The 14,414-nt window shown below is 33.9% G+C and overlaps 2 protein-coding genes and 1 long non-coding RNA gene across 5 annotated transcripts; 1 reads left to right on the top strand and 2 right to left on the bottom strand.

Moving 5' to 3' along the window:
- The first annotated feature begins 2,312 nt into the window (after nucleotides 1-2,312).
- On the top strand, nucleotides 2,313-9,757 carry LOC120580587 (uncharacterized). Of its 3 annotated transcripts, none has more exons than XM_039834558.1 (4): nucleotides 2,313-2,677; nucleotides 2,769-2,807; nucleotides 3,779-4,012; nucleotides 8,791-9,757. In XM_039834558.1, exons 1-4 carry the CDS (start codon nucleotides 2,585-2,587, stop codon nucleotides 8,872-8,874), a joined length of 450 nt encoding a protein of 149 aa, XP_039690492.1. In that variant the 5' UTR covers nucleotides 2,313-2,584; the 3' UTR covers nucleotides 8,875-9,757. The 3 variants fall into 3 exon arrangements, with proteins under 3 accessions (XP_039690492.1, XP_039690491.1, XP_039690490.1); XM_039834557.1 differs by lacking the exon at nucleotides 8,791-9,757 and adding an exon at nucleotides 5,777-6,172; XM_039834556.1 differs by lacking the exon at nucleotides 8,791-9,757 and adding an exon at nucleotides 5,695-6,172 and having other exon boundaries at nucleotides 2,316-2,677.
- On the bottom strand, nucleotides 6,282-8,853 carry LOC120580588 (uncharacterized). The gene is made up of 2 exons (XR_005646352.1): nucleotides 8,728-8,853; nucleotides 6,282-7,319 (listed from the first exon to the last, which is right to left on the bottom strand). It is a non-coding gene; the product is annotated as an uncharacterized lncRNA (long non-coding RNA).
- A 255-nt stretch (nucleotides 9,758-10,012) lies between the features above and the next one.
- Nucleotides 10,013-10,582, bottom strand: LOC120580661 (double-stranded RNA-binding protein 4-like). The gene is made up of 2 exons (XM_039834698.1): nucleotides 10,349-10,582; nucleotides 10,013-10,246 (listed from the first exon to the last, which is right to left on the bottom strand). The coding sequence occupies exons 1-2, from the start codon at nucleotides 10,580-10,582 to the stop codon at nucleotides 10,013-10,015; spliced, it is 468 nt and encodes a 155-aa protein (XP_039690632.1).
- Between the last annotated feature and the right edge of the window lie 3,832 nt (nucleotides 10,583-14,414).

The following is a 14,414-nucleotide window of genomic DNA, read 5'->3' as shown; positions in this document are numbered from 1 at the left end:
TACTCATGTTTTGCTGGTTTTTTCTGTTTTGCTGCATTTTTCTTATTTGACTTATGCTAGCCAAAAAAAAAATTGTAATTAAAATTGTGCCCAGGCTCCAATATAATCCTGGCTCCGCCACTGGTGCCAAGTGTGGTTGCATAAGGTTTATTAGTATTTAACTTTTGTTTTTCTTGGTTAGCTAGAGATGATAACATCTTCCGACTTGCATTTAAATAATATCAAGAAATGGACAATAGATGATAGTGTTAAACAAAAAGTCGAAGAAATGGGTTTTGGATTCTTGGTGAAGCTTCGCGAAAAGTTGCTGACTCTAACAGGGGATTTGTCGTTACCCTTGCATATTATAAATGCTCTCGTGAACAATTATAATGTTGAAACTAAGTGTTTTGTATTTGAAAATGGTGCGAATGTGGTTCATTTGGATTTTGGACTGCAGGACATCCTTTACATCACCGGACTTCCCATCAATGGGATGGCGGTGTCGGGAAATGTACGCAATAATAGTGTCGAAGTCGTGGAAACAAATTTAGGTTTAGAAAGAAATGTTGCGGAGGATTTCTTTAAAGGTGACAGTAAAATAAGGTTGAAAGGTGGAGTTGATCCAAAAAAATTGTTAGCTCACTTTGAAAGCCCTGGTATTGGATCTACTGCGGATGCAGGGATTAGGGCAAAAGCTTTTGTATTTTACTGTTTCGCAAATGTTTTGTTCCCTTCCCGGTCAAGGATCTGTCACCCATACTATCTACCTCTTTTGGGTGAGACGGTAAAAAACTATGCTTGGGGAACAGCAATGTTGGCCCACATAAAGAATGATTTGGCTTATATAGTTAAAGATGGAGGAAAATTAAATATGTGTTGTTTTAGCTTAGCTTTGACCGTATTCGCGTTGGAGCGTTTCCCTTGCCTAACGCAGGAAAAGATTCCAAACTTGCCAACTGATTTCCCTTTATCTCTCGGGTGGATAGACGTGATCGCCAAACAATTCAATACATCGATTAAGAGAAAAACTGTTGAACAGTTGTAAATTGATATCATGGAGAATATAAAGTGGATGCCATACAGTTTTGATAGGCTGTAGGTGCCTAGAGATATTGAGGACCAGCTGATTCTAAGATATGTGGTGGTACCATGCATTAACTTTTTTCAAGTACACATGGTTCGCCCTGATTTATGCTACAGACAGTTGGGGTGATACATGTATTGATTTATTTATTTTAGCCTCTTGCTTCCGAACACCATAGGTACAAGAGTTACTTATGTTTTGAGAAATGTTGATCAATTAGATGTTATAGACATTATAGTTGATTATATCATTTTGGGGTTTTTAAAAAAATTCCGTTCATCTTTACATTATTAAAATGGCATGTTATCCTTACGTGGGTAAAACATCACTCAAAATTGAAGGGGTAACGTTTTTCACTTCTTTTCCACCAGTAGAAATTACCTTCAAAATTGTCTGTTTGGCTATCCGCATTATTTTCACTTCTTCTCTACCAGTAGAAGTTACCTTCAAGGCAAAATAAAATAATGATAAGTTTTACCTAAGGAAAAAACCGTAGGTAAAGGTGGAAAACATGTCGTGACAGCCATTTGACACTGACAGACGAATTTAGCTACATAAATTTTTCCTATATTGACGAATTTTGGCCGTCACAAAAATTCAAATTTGTTGTAAATTTCTTGTAGCGATACAAAGAAAGTATGCGCAGTGGCGAATCCTGATTATATTTGTTAGGGGTGCCAAAATTGTATATAATATATACAAAACCGTTTCAATGTGTACCAAGAAGTGGTAAGTAGATAAAATGGTTAGCTTGTTTTGATTTTAGTGTGGGGGAGCCGGTTCAAGTCCCTACAGTGAAAGCACACTCGTCATTCCACTGCAACCGAGTAAACTTTTGATTATTTATGCCCAATATAATATATATAGCATCCTTGAGGAATGATATGGCTCCTATAGATCCCCCAAAGAGATCCGTCTTGAGTATCGGTTGAGCCCGGGCACGTGCCCAGGCTAGCTGGGTGGTGGGTGCCCCTGTTTGGATGCAAAGAGAGATTGTGAAGAGAGAAATATGTGAGAGAGAATATAAGAAGAGAGAAAGATGTGAGAAATAGAGTAGATTTGGAGCATTGTTTGTTACAAGAGAAAGAGTAGAGAAATAGAAGAGAAAGAAGTGTAGATTAGTTATGAAAATACCAAAATATCCCTGAATTTGGAAAGCATATGCATTGAATTGTTTTCATTAATTCATTAATATTAATTCAAATTGTTACTGATTTTTTTTTACGAATGAAATTAGTAGTAGTATTTAAAATAAATAGATCTCCTCGACTGTGTCAAACCTGGCGAAATATTCTGCTCCAAAGTGGAGAAATAAGATCTATGCCTACCAAACAACAGTGACCGGCTTCCTCGACTGTGTCAAACCTGGCGAAATATTTTTGTCAAACAGTCAAACCTCGGGAAGACATTAATTAAAGCATGGAAGAAAAACATTTTCATTCAATTCTGTAAATCCCATCAATCTCTTCCTCCACCTATAATCTGTTCCTTCAGTTAATTCCCAACCTAATTTGTTCCATGAAGAGAAAAGCATTTTCGCTCTCTCCTTTTTCATCAGCGGTTCAAATATCTGAATGTGTTCCTTCATCTTGTTCTAAAAATCTGAAAAAGGTACCTTCATCTTGTTCTAAAAATCTAAATCTGTTCCTTCATCTTGTTCTTCATCTGTTCCGTTCAAATATTAATTTTTGTTTTTTTACACCCGAAGATACTGGACGAGGTTAATTCAATGGCTGCAAAGGTAGGTGATTAATTGTTAATTAGTGAAGTCTTGTTGTTCTTCATCTCTACTCTAAATATTGGCTTAATTACTCATTTGGTCCCTTAACTTACTTTTTGGTTTCGTTTTGGTCCCTTAACTCTTCCTCCGTCAACTAGACATGGCAACAAAACCCATACCCGTGGTTACCCACCCAGACCAAACCCAATTTGACGGGTTTTCCCTGTTTTGACTGGGTTTGGGTATGGGTTTGGGTTTTCCCCGATTTAAAAACACGGGTATGGGACGGGTAATGGGTATATAGGTACCCACCCCAAACCCATACCCAAACCCGTCCCAAATCCAAAAAAAAACTATTTTATCTTGATATGCCATGTTATTTTGTTTGATAATTGTCGTATTATAAAAACTACTATTGATATTTAAAGGAGAAACTGAATCAATCGGTCTAACAAATGTTAAAGTGAACATATTGTTGGATAATTTATTACAAAATTTCTCTAGGGGTTGCAAAAAACTTCTATTTTTTATTAAAAAAATTATTCAATACGGGGACGGGGATGGAGTAGGGATACCCGAACCCGTCGGGGACGGGGATGGGGTTCAATTTCTCATCCCCGTTGGGTATGGGTAGGGTAACGGGTAAGTATATGAGAATCGGGTATGGGGACGGGGAATGTAAAACCCGTCCCCACCCCGCCCCATTGCCATGCCTACCGTCAACCACTTTGGTCTTTATGTTAGGATGAATGTATTAGAGTTAAGGGACCAAAACAAAACCAAAAAATAAGTTAAGGGACCAAAACGAAATCAAAAAATAAGTGAAGGGACCAAAACGAAACTTTTAATAGTTAACGGACCAAAAGAAAACCCAAAAATAAGTTAAGGGACCGAAACGAAACTTTTAATAGTTAAGGGACCAAAATAAAACCAAAAAATAAATTAAGGGACCAAAAGAGTAATTAAGCCCTAAATATTTTACTCCATTGTAGGCAAGTGATTCAAACTGGCCACCACTACTCGACGAGAAGATGCTGGAGGTGTTCATAGCTGCCCATCTCAGAGCAATGAGATCAGGCCCCCATCTAAACAGCCACAGTTTAGAGTTCTGGAACAAAGCTGAAACTGAGGTTAACCGCATCATCACAGAAAACTTTCCCCAGTTGCTTCCAAAAGATGTTGAATCTTTGCGGAAGAGACTGAAATACTTAAGGTGCAACCCTAAGGTATCTAATTTTTCATCACTGACATATGAGGATAATTTTTTATGAAAAACTATTTAGATTTCAAATTTCAAATTATCAAAACGCTGATAGGAGAGTCATTGTAAGAATGTCACGTGGATAATTTTTTTTAAAAAATCATCCACAAATTATAATAGTATAGATTTCGCCTAAAAGAAAAACAACATTTTAATTCACGTCGAATATATAAGCTTATGCAATTTGCCGATTTATGTTATTACAAATTGCACACCCCTACAAAGCAAATTGGACCAAAACCAATATAGAAACATCTCAAATTTGTAGAACAACCAAAACCAAAATATTCTAGAAACGAGCTACAACACCTCATTACACTGATAAACCCCAAAAAAACACTCTGCCACAACACCACAACAGAGCCGCACACTTAGCTATCATAGTACCAGCCCCAACAATGTAAACATTAATAACTTCTTAATGTATTTGCTTTCAACAATTATTATGACTTAATTTTATATTACCATTGGTCATAAACTTCACATTCACCTTCAAATGCATCAGTTATGATAATACATTTGGTAATATAAAATTTAGTAACTTACCAACACTCGAAAAACTTAATATCAACACAAAATCGAAAATAAACCTCGCCTTCAAATGCATCAGTCATAATAGTATAGGACTCAATGAACCAGAGCAAGGCTCCTATAGGGTAGCTACAGCCCCCTATTTATTTCTGACAGATCTAGCAATAATCCTGGATGCCTCTCTCTTCTAACTGCCTACTCCTTATAAAGTGGAAAATGATTGGATGCTCTCCTCACTCTCTGCCACGTCACTGACTGCTAGCCACTATTAACCTTCTTACCCCTTCTAGAATATACTTGCCATATCTTGGGCCCCCCTTTTGTATCAAGAAGTGTATGTGTTTTTGGTATCATAAATGTAAAGCCTTGTGCTTTTCCAATTGGTTTTGAATGAAGGTTAGTGTCCAATGTGATAGGGTCATCAAAAACTGCAATGTTACCAAAGTGAAATTGGGTTGCTAATTTTGTTAAATTAGCACCTTGTGGAGCTCTACTATTGAAGATGTTGCATTAGCTGCATTCATTCCATTGTAAATTATGTCATGAAAATAAAGGACTATGTTTTTGCATGGTGTGTATTGCTTTCTCTTGATTGGATTGGCTGAACTTAAAGAAAACAACATTATAAAAACAAAGAGAATTGGAATTTTGCCACCCTTTTTTTTTTCCTTAGCTAGCTTTAAGAGAAAAAAAGAAGAAATGAACTTGGAGAGTAAGAAGGGACTATTTGGACTTGGTTTAGATTGTGATTCTGGTGCCCTTTTATAAGAGTTGAAGAAAAACAATTGTCATACATTGTTTTTTTTTCAAAAATCTAGTGGCTGATTTTAGGAATTCCGATTTGCTGCAGTTTTCACACTGTTTTAAATTTGAGCCATTAATAATAGATTAAACGGTTCAGATTAATTCTGTCATAAAATCACTTAAAGCGATCTCTTTTTTTTTTTTTTACGGTATATACTAATTACCAAGAGTCTAACATAGTAGCCAGTGTTTTATTATTTACATCCCCAGGATGCAATTTTTTAGAAATGTTTGTGAGTGGACTGTATGCTTTTAAGTATGCTTTTAGTTTCAGAATGGAGTGACTAACATGATGCCCCTGTTTTCTACCAGAATCAGTCTAATGATAAGATTGTGTTATTGGTCCGCGATCTGTTTACCATCCATGATATGATAATCCCCAACAAACTTCCAGGTTACCCGGAATACAATTATAGTTTTGGTAGTGGCCAGTCTTCAGGAGGAGGACCTAGTAGATCTTCAGGAAGAGGAGGACCTATTCGTAGACATAGCTCGAGCACAGATCCATCTTCCTCGCTGCCCCCGGTCAATGAATTGGATGATCAGCATGATGTCGGGGCTTGCTTGTAATGTGCAAGCCTGTAATGTTTAGCACATCTTTCAATCCAAAAATTAATTTTATGACACCAAATTCAAATCCACATGTCTCTGAATTGAAATGGGATACCACACATTCCATAAGCTTGTTATCATGTTGACATTTTGCAAGTTTGTTGAAATGTGAAAAACCGGTATCTTCTAGACGAGTTTTAATTCTTTGGTCTAATGTCCAGTTTTGCAAATTTTCCAAGTGCTCGGTGCAAGTAACCATTTTGTTCGGAGAAAGTAACAAGTTTCAATCTAAATCAACCACAATAACAATGAAAACATCAATTGGAAATCAAGAACTAGATCACACATAAAAGGTTTAGCCAAAAGTTAATCCTGCTTTGACTTTTGTGAAGTGGTAAGACCACCTTAGCCAAACTCATCCATAAACAAACACATACAATGATACAAATGCAGAGAAACTTTGATCATGACACAGTTTCAATCAATCTTACCTACAAATAGACCTTAGTAAGCATCATTTAAATCATATAAATCCAATTCTATTTTAACACAACAATAACATATAAAATAATGTAAAAGATAAAACATAAATGATGAAATAAGTTAAAGATGAAGTTAATATGACAACTTTACTAAGCCAATGAATAGCCCCATTCAAGAAGGACCCGAGTCTGCGACACGCGTCATATGGAGACTTGTAAGGCAAAGGAGAACCAAACTCAATTTGTTTCCACTTATTAGCTCTCAATGAGAAAATCTCCAAGTCAGTTAAACCAGATTCCAAAAAGTTATCATCGTATTGGTAGTACCCCAAAACTACCAAGTAATCATCAGTTGACGGTTCATATGTCAAGCCACACAGAAAGTTGATAATATATTCATTGTAGGTAAGAGTTATAGGAGACAGAGGTATTTGTTTGTTGACAACAATGGATGGACCTCAACAGGATTTCATTAATCACTTCTTGAGGAAGATGTTCGCTCTTCTTCGCCATTTTGCGGAGGCACTTATGCGTTTGAGTTGGACTATCTCACACTTTATTTATACACAAAAAATCTGTTAAGTTGCCTTGCTCACTTGATTATTCCTTATTTGCTACTATATGATGAACTCTTTCCCAATGCACTTTGTAAAATGCATTACTCCACTCAAACAAAGATTGTGCAAAAAGAATACTTATACAAGAATAACATAAAACTAACCATGACCAGAATACAAGAATTGCATAAAACAAGAATAGCACAACCAGAATCAAACAATGATTGGGCCACAAACTAACCTTCAATTTCTTGTTTCCTTTTCCCCTTTTTGTTTAAGTACAAAATTTAACACTAACTCCATTTTACTCACTCATGACATCTTCATACTTCTAAACTCTCATTATCTATAGGAATATCAAAGAAAACTCTCATAATATGGTGTCAAAGAAATATTGAGAACGAGTCAATAAAGAAGAAAACTTACACCTAGCTAACACTTTTTTTAAGGAAATATCATTATATTTATTTTCTTATTTATAGCATCTATTCTTACCAATTATGCAAACTAATAATACCTATTAAGCAAACGATGAAAAGGGGGTGACACATCATGCTTCTGTTAGGTTGAATTCAAATAAAGGCATACGTCAACTTAAAACATTAACTGACGGACTGTGTTTCTGTTATGTGACTCATAAATTAGGGCATAACTCAATTCCAAACAACCAAAAGCAATTGATAAATTTCACATCTTAGTATAGGAAAGTGCTATAGTTGATTTTGTTGTAATTAGTTTATTAGTTTATAATATCTCAAACCTTTATATTATAAGCTCTGCTGATGTAAATGCTGATGCCCGTGAAGTGATGTCAGAGTCGAAGTTGAAATCACCACCTGAAGGAGATGATATTGGATTCGTTAACATGGAGGAAAGCATGGAAACGAATGTCGATAAAGAGAAAAATGAAGAAAATCAGGAATTAGATCCTGCAACACAAAGTGAAGATGAAGTACTGAGTGAAAAAACTAAGGTTCATGAAGATTCTAGTGGAACAAAAAGGGTTGAAGATGAAGCTGAAAAAATAGATCAGATCAATATCCATCAAGGATCTGTCATGGAGAATATGAATTCCTTAAATGTTTCTCCAAAAGAATCCAGTGGCCGTTCAATTGAACAAGTTCAAAATTTGGATGAATCTGCCGCAATGTGCCTTGATGCATTAACTGGTGTGGAAAATACCGATGAGAAGACTGGTGTTAATCAGGAGCAAGATTATCATGATCAAGAGAAAACAATGGATTTTTCTCCCACTATGCTAAGTAATCCAGGGACACAAGCGAGTGATTCAGAATAAAGTTTGCAGATCCATGCCAATGAAGAGAACATTGATCCCGGTGAAGGTTATGAAGTCAAACAGGAAGAATTATTACAAGATGGTATCAATTCATACACATAAACCAAAAAGTGGGATAGGAGCTACTACTATACACGTAACCATTAATTATCTCATGCATGCCTTTATGACTCCAAAATTCCATTTCCATCTAGCTACATTGGTCCACATTGAGTAACCAATTATCTCAGAAATAGGGAATAAACAACATAGGAAGAGAACAGAAGCAAGGAACAGAAACAAATAAAATCAATTTAAGTAACCAATTAACCAAACCCTAAGTTAAAATCAATTACAATTTAAGTACTGCAATCACTACTACTCTCACTATCTTAATTCGGTTTCAATTTCAATATCCTGATTCAATTTCAATTTAAGTTCAAAACTGACCTAAAAGAGAAGAGAGGAGATGACTTACCGAATGAGAGAGGAGAGACCTTGAATTTTGATTTTGGGTTATGTTTTTTCACTTTTGTTTCAGAGAGAGAGGGGAAGGTCACTTTGTCAGACTCAAATGGAGGGGCGGTGGCTGCGGTGGTTACCCAGAGAATGTGAGATGTATTGATTTATTTATGAACTCTTTTTTTGAAGGAAGATTTATTTATGAACTTATTCCCTTAATTTCTTCCTCTATGATTGTCAAAAAGAAATAAAAATAATGTAAGTGAAATAGATGATTTTAATTGGTGTAATGTAAGTGAAATAAAAATCAACTACTTAAGAATTTAAAAATGTATAACCCTCCAATTGTTAAATAAATAATTTTTACAATAGATTATAATCTATAGATTGAAAGATTTTTCATTTCTTTTTTGAAGGAAGAAAGATATTAAATTTAATTTTTTATTTCTTTTCAAAATAAATAAAGTCCAAATAAAAATTTGATGGAAATTATTTTTCATTTAAATTTTTGTTTTCTTTTGGTTCTTGTATTTTGACTATTTTCTTCATTTGCTTCCAATGCACTCTTTGCGATTCCCAATGCACTCTTCGTGATTCCCAATGCTTAAACAAGTGGAAGCTCGGTGCCTCAGTTGCTTGCACCGGAGAAACAAACATCCATTTCTCTTTCCTCTGAGAACACGTTCTGTTTCTTCTCAAGCAAATCGACCAGACCGAACCACACCACCACCGGTGAACTGCGACTGCGACCACTCTCCCTCCATCCATCATCAGTTCACCATCGCATCCTCCTCCATTTTCTGTTTCGATTCAGCTATCTTCATCTCTCACAACAAACACTAATTGTTGTAATTTGTAAGGTAATGTGAAATTGAATGTAATTTCCTTCAATTAATTATGATTCTGATATGATGATTACATGTTTTTTATTGATTGCCATGAGTTTTCCATCTTTAGTAACTTAGTTGATTGCCACTGGTTTCCAATTCCATCCGTTGTTCTTTAATTGAAATTGAAATTGAATGTAATTGCCATGAGTTTAGTTGATTGCCACGAGTTTTCCATCTGTTGTTAAACCCTTATTTTTTTGAGCTTGTTTAGGCTCCAACTCTTTGTTATTTCTTGTATTTTGACTCTTTCAGCTGGGGTTTTGGCACTCCTTATGCTGAAATCTCCAGACTTTTTGTAATATAATCCATTTTAGCTTCTTAAAAAAAAAAATGTCCTAAATAAGTGTCAAAATCAAAATAAATATGATTGGGAATAAAAACAATGCAAATAAACTTTACGGATTGGCAAAATTACACTCTTTTTTTTGGGTCTAAAAATGTATAAGCAACTTTGGCTGCACTCATCTCAGCATGCTTCTTGGATTTAGCTTCTTGACCAGTAAATATTTCCCCTTTTATCTCCACTTGTGAACTAAATATAGGCTTGTGAGCCTCGCCGGATTTATTGGTACTATATACAGGCAACTTCAATCCTTCCTTTTGAGCTAATTCTTGCAAAAGATTCTTGTATACCACAATTTCATCCTGAAATATAGACAACCATATATATGTAAAAAGGACCAAGCAAAAGAATTAAGTTATGGAATAAAAAAGTTATCGAATTAGCCATAAATGATTAAGACTAGCCTCTTTAGTTCCACTTGGTGATATTGATGTCAAAGCATTTTCAGCTGCTGCATGTTCAGCTTCCTTCAATGTCGAATAAAACTTAGGACTCTCAAAGGTTTGTCCATCAATTGTAACTTTGCTCTTGAAACGTATAGCGTGAAGTGAACCAGCCCACTCAAAAGAATACTCTGGAAGCTTTAAGTTTCTCTTTTGAGCATAGATTTGCAGTTGAGTCTTGTTCAAATGCATCATATCTATAATAAAAGTCATAACTCATAAGCAATTGTGTTTCTCCTTGTCTATTAGGTTATAGTAAATACACATCCAATGAAAAATCAAATAGCATAAGTATAATAATAAAATACAAGATCGAGCATAAAGATAAAATGATAAATCTATTTATAGAGTTGCGAAAAGAGATGTTAATTAATTAAATAGATATTCTAATTTCCTAAAGATAAATTAATTGAGAAACAAATATTCTAAATTAAAATGGGGATGAACTAAAATCATTGGTTAAAGAAATGTCATTCACGCATACGGGTTTATACAAAGCGGAGCGAAGCTTTTCATTGAACCCAAGAAATAGAGAAGAATAACAATTAAAAAAACACAGGACAAAGAAAATAGAGAAGATTTATGCAAAAAAAAAAAAAAAATTTTTTGGTACAATGCTTAGAATATCAGACGAAAAATTATTATTTTTGTCGCTATCATTTTCGCTTACGCGCCGTTTTTAAAAAAAAGGCAACAATCGTGATACAACATTTTTACATAAAACAAATCAAAATAAATCAAGGAATTACGATGGGGGGCATTAGAAGATGAAGCCATGGATGAGAAGGGAAATGGACAATTTCATGTAAAGAGGAACTAATTGATTAATAAATAATTGATAAAAATATTTAATTAGTAACAGTTAATTAATATTGTAAAGTTATTATTTTTGTAACTAATTGACTAACAAAAAATATTTAATTAATATTTGCAACGGTGATAAAAATAATTGATTAATAACAGAAAATAATTAATTGATATTAATTTGGATTTTGCATCGTTCTTAAAAATAAGTAATTAGTAACATAAAATATTTAATTAGTATTGAAGTTTGAATAATTAATTATAACGTAATATATAAAGTCTCTTTATATATTACGTTTAACCAAAAGTAACTAATGACAATTTGAAATATGATAGAGAAATGACTACTGGAATTATAATTGTAAGGGAAACAAAGTACTGAATGTATTAATACGTGTCTGTAGCAGAAAATTGTTTCAGCCACCTTTGAATGAAAAAGAAACTGAAAACTTGACTACAATAAGCACTTAAAATGAAGATAAGCTGTTTCTAAATTCCAATTCTCTTTGTTCTAAACATTACAGGATTGGAAATGATGGAAAGTATTATAAATATTTTTTTCAATCAACATGACGGTTAATATTAAGCAAAATTGTTTCTATAATTAGATGAATTTCTGGGAACACAAAGAAAAAGGCAACTTTATTAATAAACATATGTAAATGTGGAGTACACCACTTGATTCGATAGAAATAAAGCTGAGTGAAAACTTGTTTAGCATATTTGCTCATAAAAAAGTTCTAATATTATGAAATTTAATTTTATTAGTGCCAACTTGTCACTTTTTTCATGACTTTCAATCCAACGGTGGATTTTATAAAATTTATATCGCTTAAAACGTTATTGAGAGGTGTAACATTTGGTGTCAACAGATCCTCACTCTATTATTATTATTATTATTATTATTATTATTATTATTATTATTATTATTATTATTACTCATTTACATTCAAATACAAAGTATACAAGCGTTAACTATGTTACTAGTTTAAGTAAAATAAAATAAAACAAATAAAAAAAAGTATGAGAAATTAAAAGGAAAATAAAAGAGAAGGTAAAGAGAGAAAAATAAATAATCCCCATGAGCTTAGCTCAGTTGGTAGGGATATTGCATATTATATGCAGGAGCCGGGGTTTGAACCCCGGACACTCCACTTCTCCACAATTAAATTGTGTGAGCTCTAGCCACTAGGCTACTTGACCAAAAAAAAAAAAAAGAGAAAAATAAAAAATAAAATTAAAAGAAAAAACATAGATGCATTTGGAAGCATGGAAACAAACAATTATATATAACGTTAAAAAAAAATAAAAAAAAAAAGGCCAGGGGCGAGGGGAATTCGAACCCCAGACCTCAATTACACATTAAACCAGTGTTTTAACCACTGGGGTGCAATGCCAATTCGTTTAGTTTACGCTTTCAAATATATATAGCATGAATTGCCAATTCGTTTATTTTATGCTTCCAAATTGCCACAAATTAAAATCCAGTGCTAAACTTACATCTTCTATTTTGACTGATTTCTACCAGTGGAAATTGAGCACAAAAGTGGGACAAAAAATATTTTAAAAATGATTATGATTTATTTTTAATGTTGTTTTATTTTAAAATATTATAACACGACACACAACGGTTCCTTTTGCTCAAAAAAAACGGTTCCTTCTTCCCTTTTCCTCAAACAAACCACACCGTTCTCGCTCTCTCGCACGCAGCTCTCACTCACCGGCACCACATCTCTCTCTCTCGTCTCAGTCACATTCAGGTTAGTTAACAGAGCATGAATTGATTATTGATTGAATTGATTAAGCTCTTTTGATTGTTAAGTTAAGTGATTATATAAATAAATTCAAACTATTTTTGATTAAGCTGTTGTGATGATGATAATTGTTTTTACTTCTTTTGATGATGATAATTGTTTTAACTTCTTTTGATTAAGTTGTGATGATGATAATTGCTTTAAGTTCTTTTGATTAAGCTGTTGTGATACTACATAGATGAGTAATAATAATAATAATAATTTCTGGGTCTATTGTTTTCCCAGGGGAAGGAGGGTTCATGGCGCCTTTTTTGGGACCCTCGTTCCGGCGGGGGAACTTATTTTCAAATTTTTAATTTATTAATATTTTTCATTGTTTTAGAAAATAATTTTCACAAATCAAATTTTTTATTGTGTTCAAGTTGGCTGAAACTCTATTTATGACTAAGTGTTATATAAAATCAAATTTTTAATTATTTTTTAAAAAATAACTAAGTGTTTAGTTAATAATTGATAACTTGATTGTGGTTTCAGCTTTGTGTCATCCTATGGTCTCTTGCTTTCTTGTTACTGTAGTGTTTAGTTATTGTTGCTTGTTTTGTGGTCTAGTGCTTTTAGGTTTTGGGGTGTGATTTATCCAGCTACTTCAAACTGACAAACTCTTTTGTGGTGTTTTACTTTCTTGTTACCGTAGTCTTTAGTTATTGTTGCCTGTTTTGTGGTTTGGTGCTTAGGTTTTGGGTTATATTTAGTAGTACACTATTGGTATATTATATTTCATCCCTTTTATTCTACTCATGTTTTGCTGGTTTTTTCTGTTTTGCTGCATTTTTCTTATTTGACTTATGCTAGCCAAAAAAAAAATTGTAATTAAAATTGTGCCCAGGCTCCAATATAATCCTGGCTCCGCCACTGGTGCCAAGTGTGGTTGCATAAGGTTTATTAGTATTTAACTTTTGTTTTTCTTGGTTAGCTAGAGATGATAACATCTTCCGACTTGCATTTAAATAATATCAAGAAATGGACAATAGATGATAGTGTTAAACAAAAAGTCGAAGAAATGGGTTTTGGATTCTTGGTGAAGCTTCGCGAAAAGTTGCTGACTCTAACAGGGGATTTGTCGTTACCCTTGCATATTATAAATGCTCTCGTGAACAATTATAATGTTGAAACTAAGTGTTTTGTATTTGAAAATGGTGCGAATGTGGTTCATTTGGATTTTGGACTGCAGGACATCCTTTACATCACCGGACTTCCCATCAATGGGATGGCGGTGTCGGGAAATGTACGTAATAATAGTGTCGAAGTCGTGGAAACAAATTTAGGTTTAGAAAGAAATGTTGCGGAGGATTTCTTTAAAGGTGACAGTAAAATAAGGTTGAAAGGTGGAGTTGATCCAAAAAAATTGTTAGCTCACTTTGAAAGCCCTGGTATTGGATCTACTGCGGATGCAGGGATTAGGGCAAAAG

The sequence above is a fragment of the Medicago truncatula genome, chromosome 5 (genome assembly GCF_003473485.1).
Source record: "Medicago truncatula cultivar Jemalong A17 chromosome 5, MtrunA17r5.0-ANR, whole genome shotgun sequence".
Taxonomy (NCBI): domain Eukaryota; kingdom Viridiplantae; phylum Streptophyta; class Magnoliopsida; order Fabales; family Fabaceae; genus Medicago; species Medicago truncatula.
Note: the sequence above shows the minus strand (reverse complement) of the source record. Positions and strands in the feature narration are given on the sequence as shown.

Bases quoted from the DNA above. Each gene is read 5' to 3' on its own strand.
- LOC120580587 (XM_039834556.1), top strand. From the start codon at position 2,585: ATGAAGAGAAAAGCATTTTCGCTCTCTCCTTTTTCATCAGCGGTTCAA. The intron at 2,808-3,778 runs GTAGGTGATTAA...ACTCCATTGTAG, and splicing joins TTAATTCAATGGCTGCAAAG to GCAAGTGATTCAAACTGGCC. The intron at 4,013-5,694 runs GTATCTAATTTT...GTTTTCTACCAG, and splicing joins ACTTAAGGTGCAACCCTAAG to AATCAGTCTAATGATAAGAT.
- LOC120580661 (XM_039834698.1), bottom strand. From the start codon at position 10,582: ATGATGCATTTGAACAAGACTCAACTGCAAATCTATGCTCAAAAGAGA. The intron at 10,247-10,348 runs GCTAGTCTTAAT...TCTATATTTCAG, and splicing joins CACCAAGTGGAACTAAAGAG to GATGAAATTGTGGTATACAA.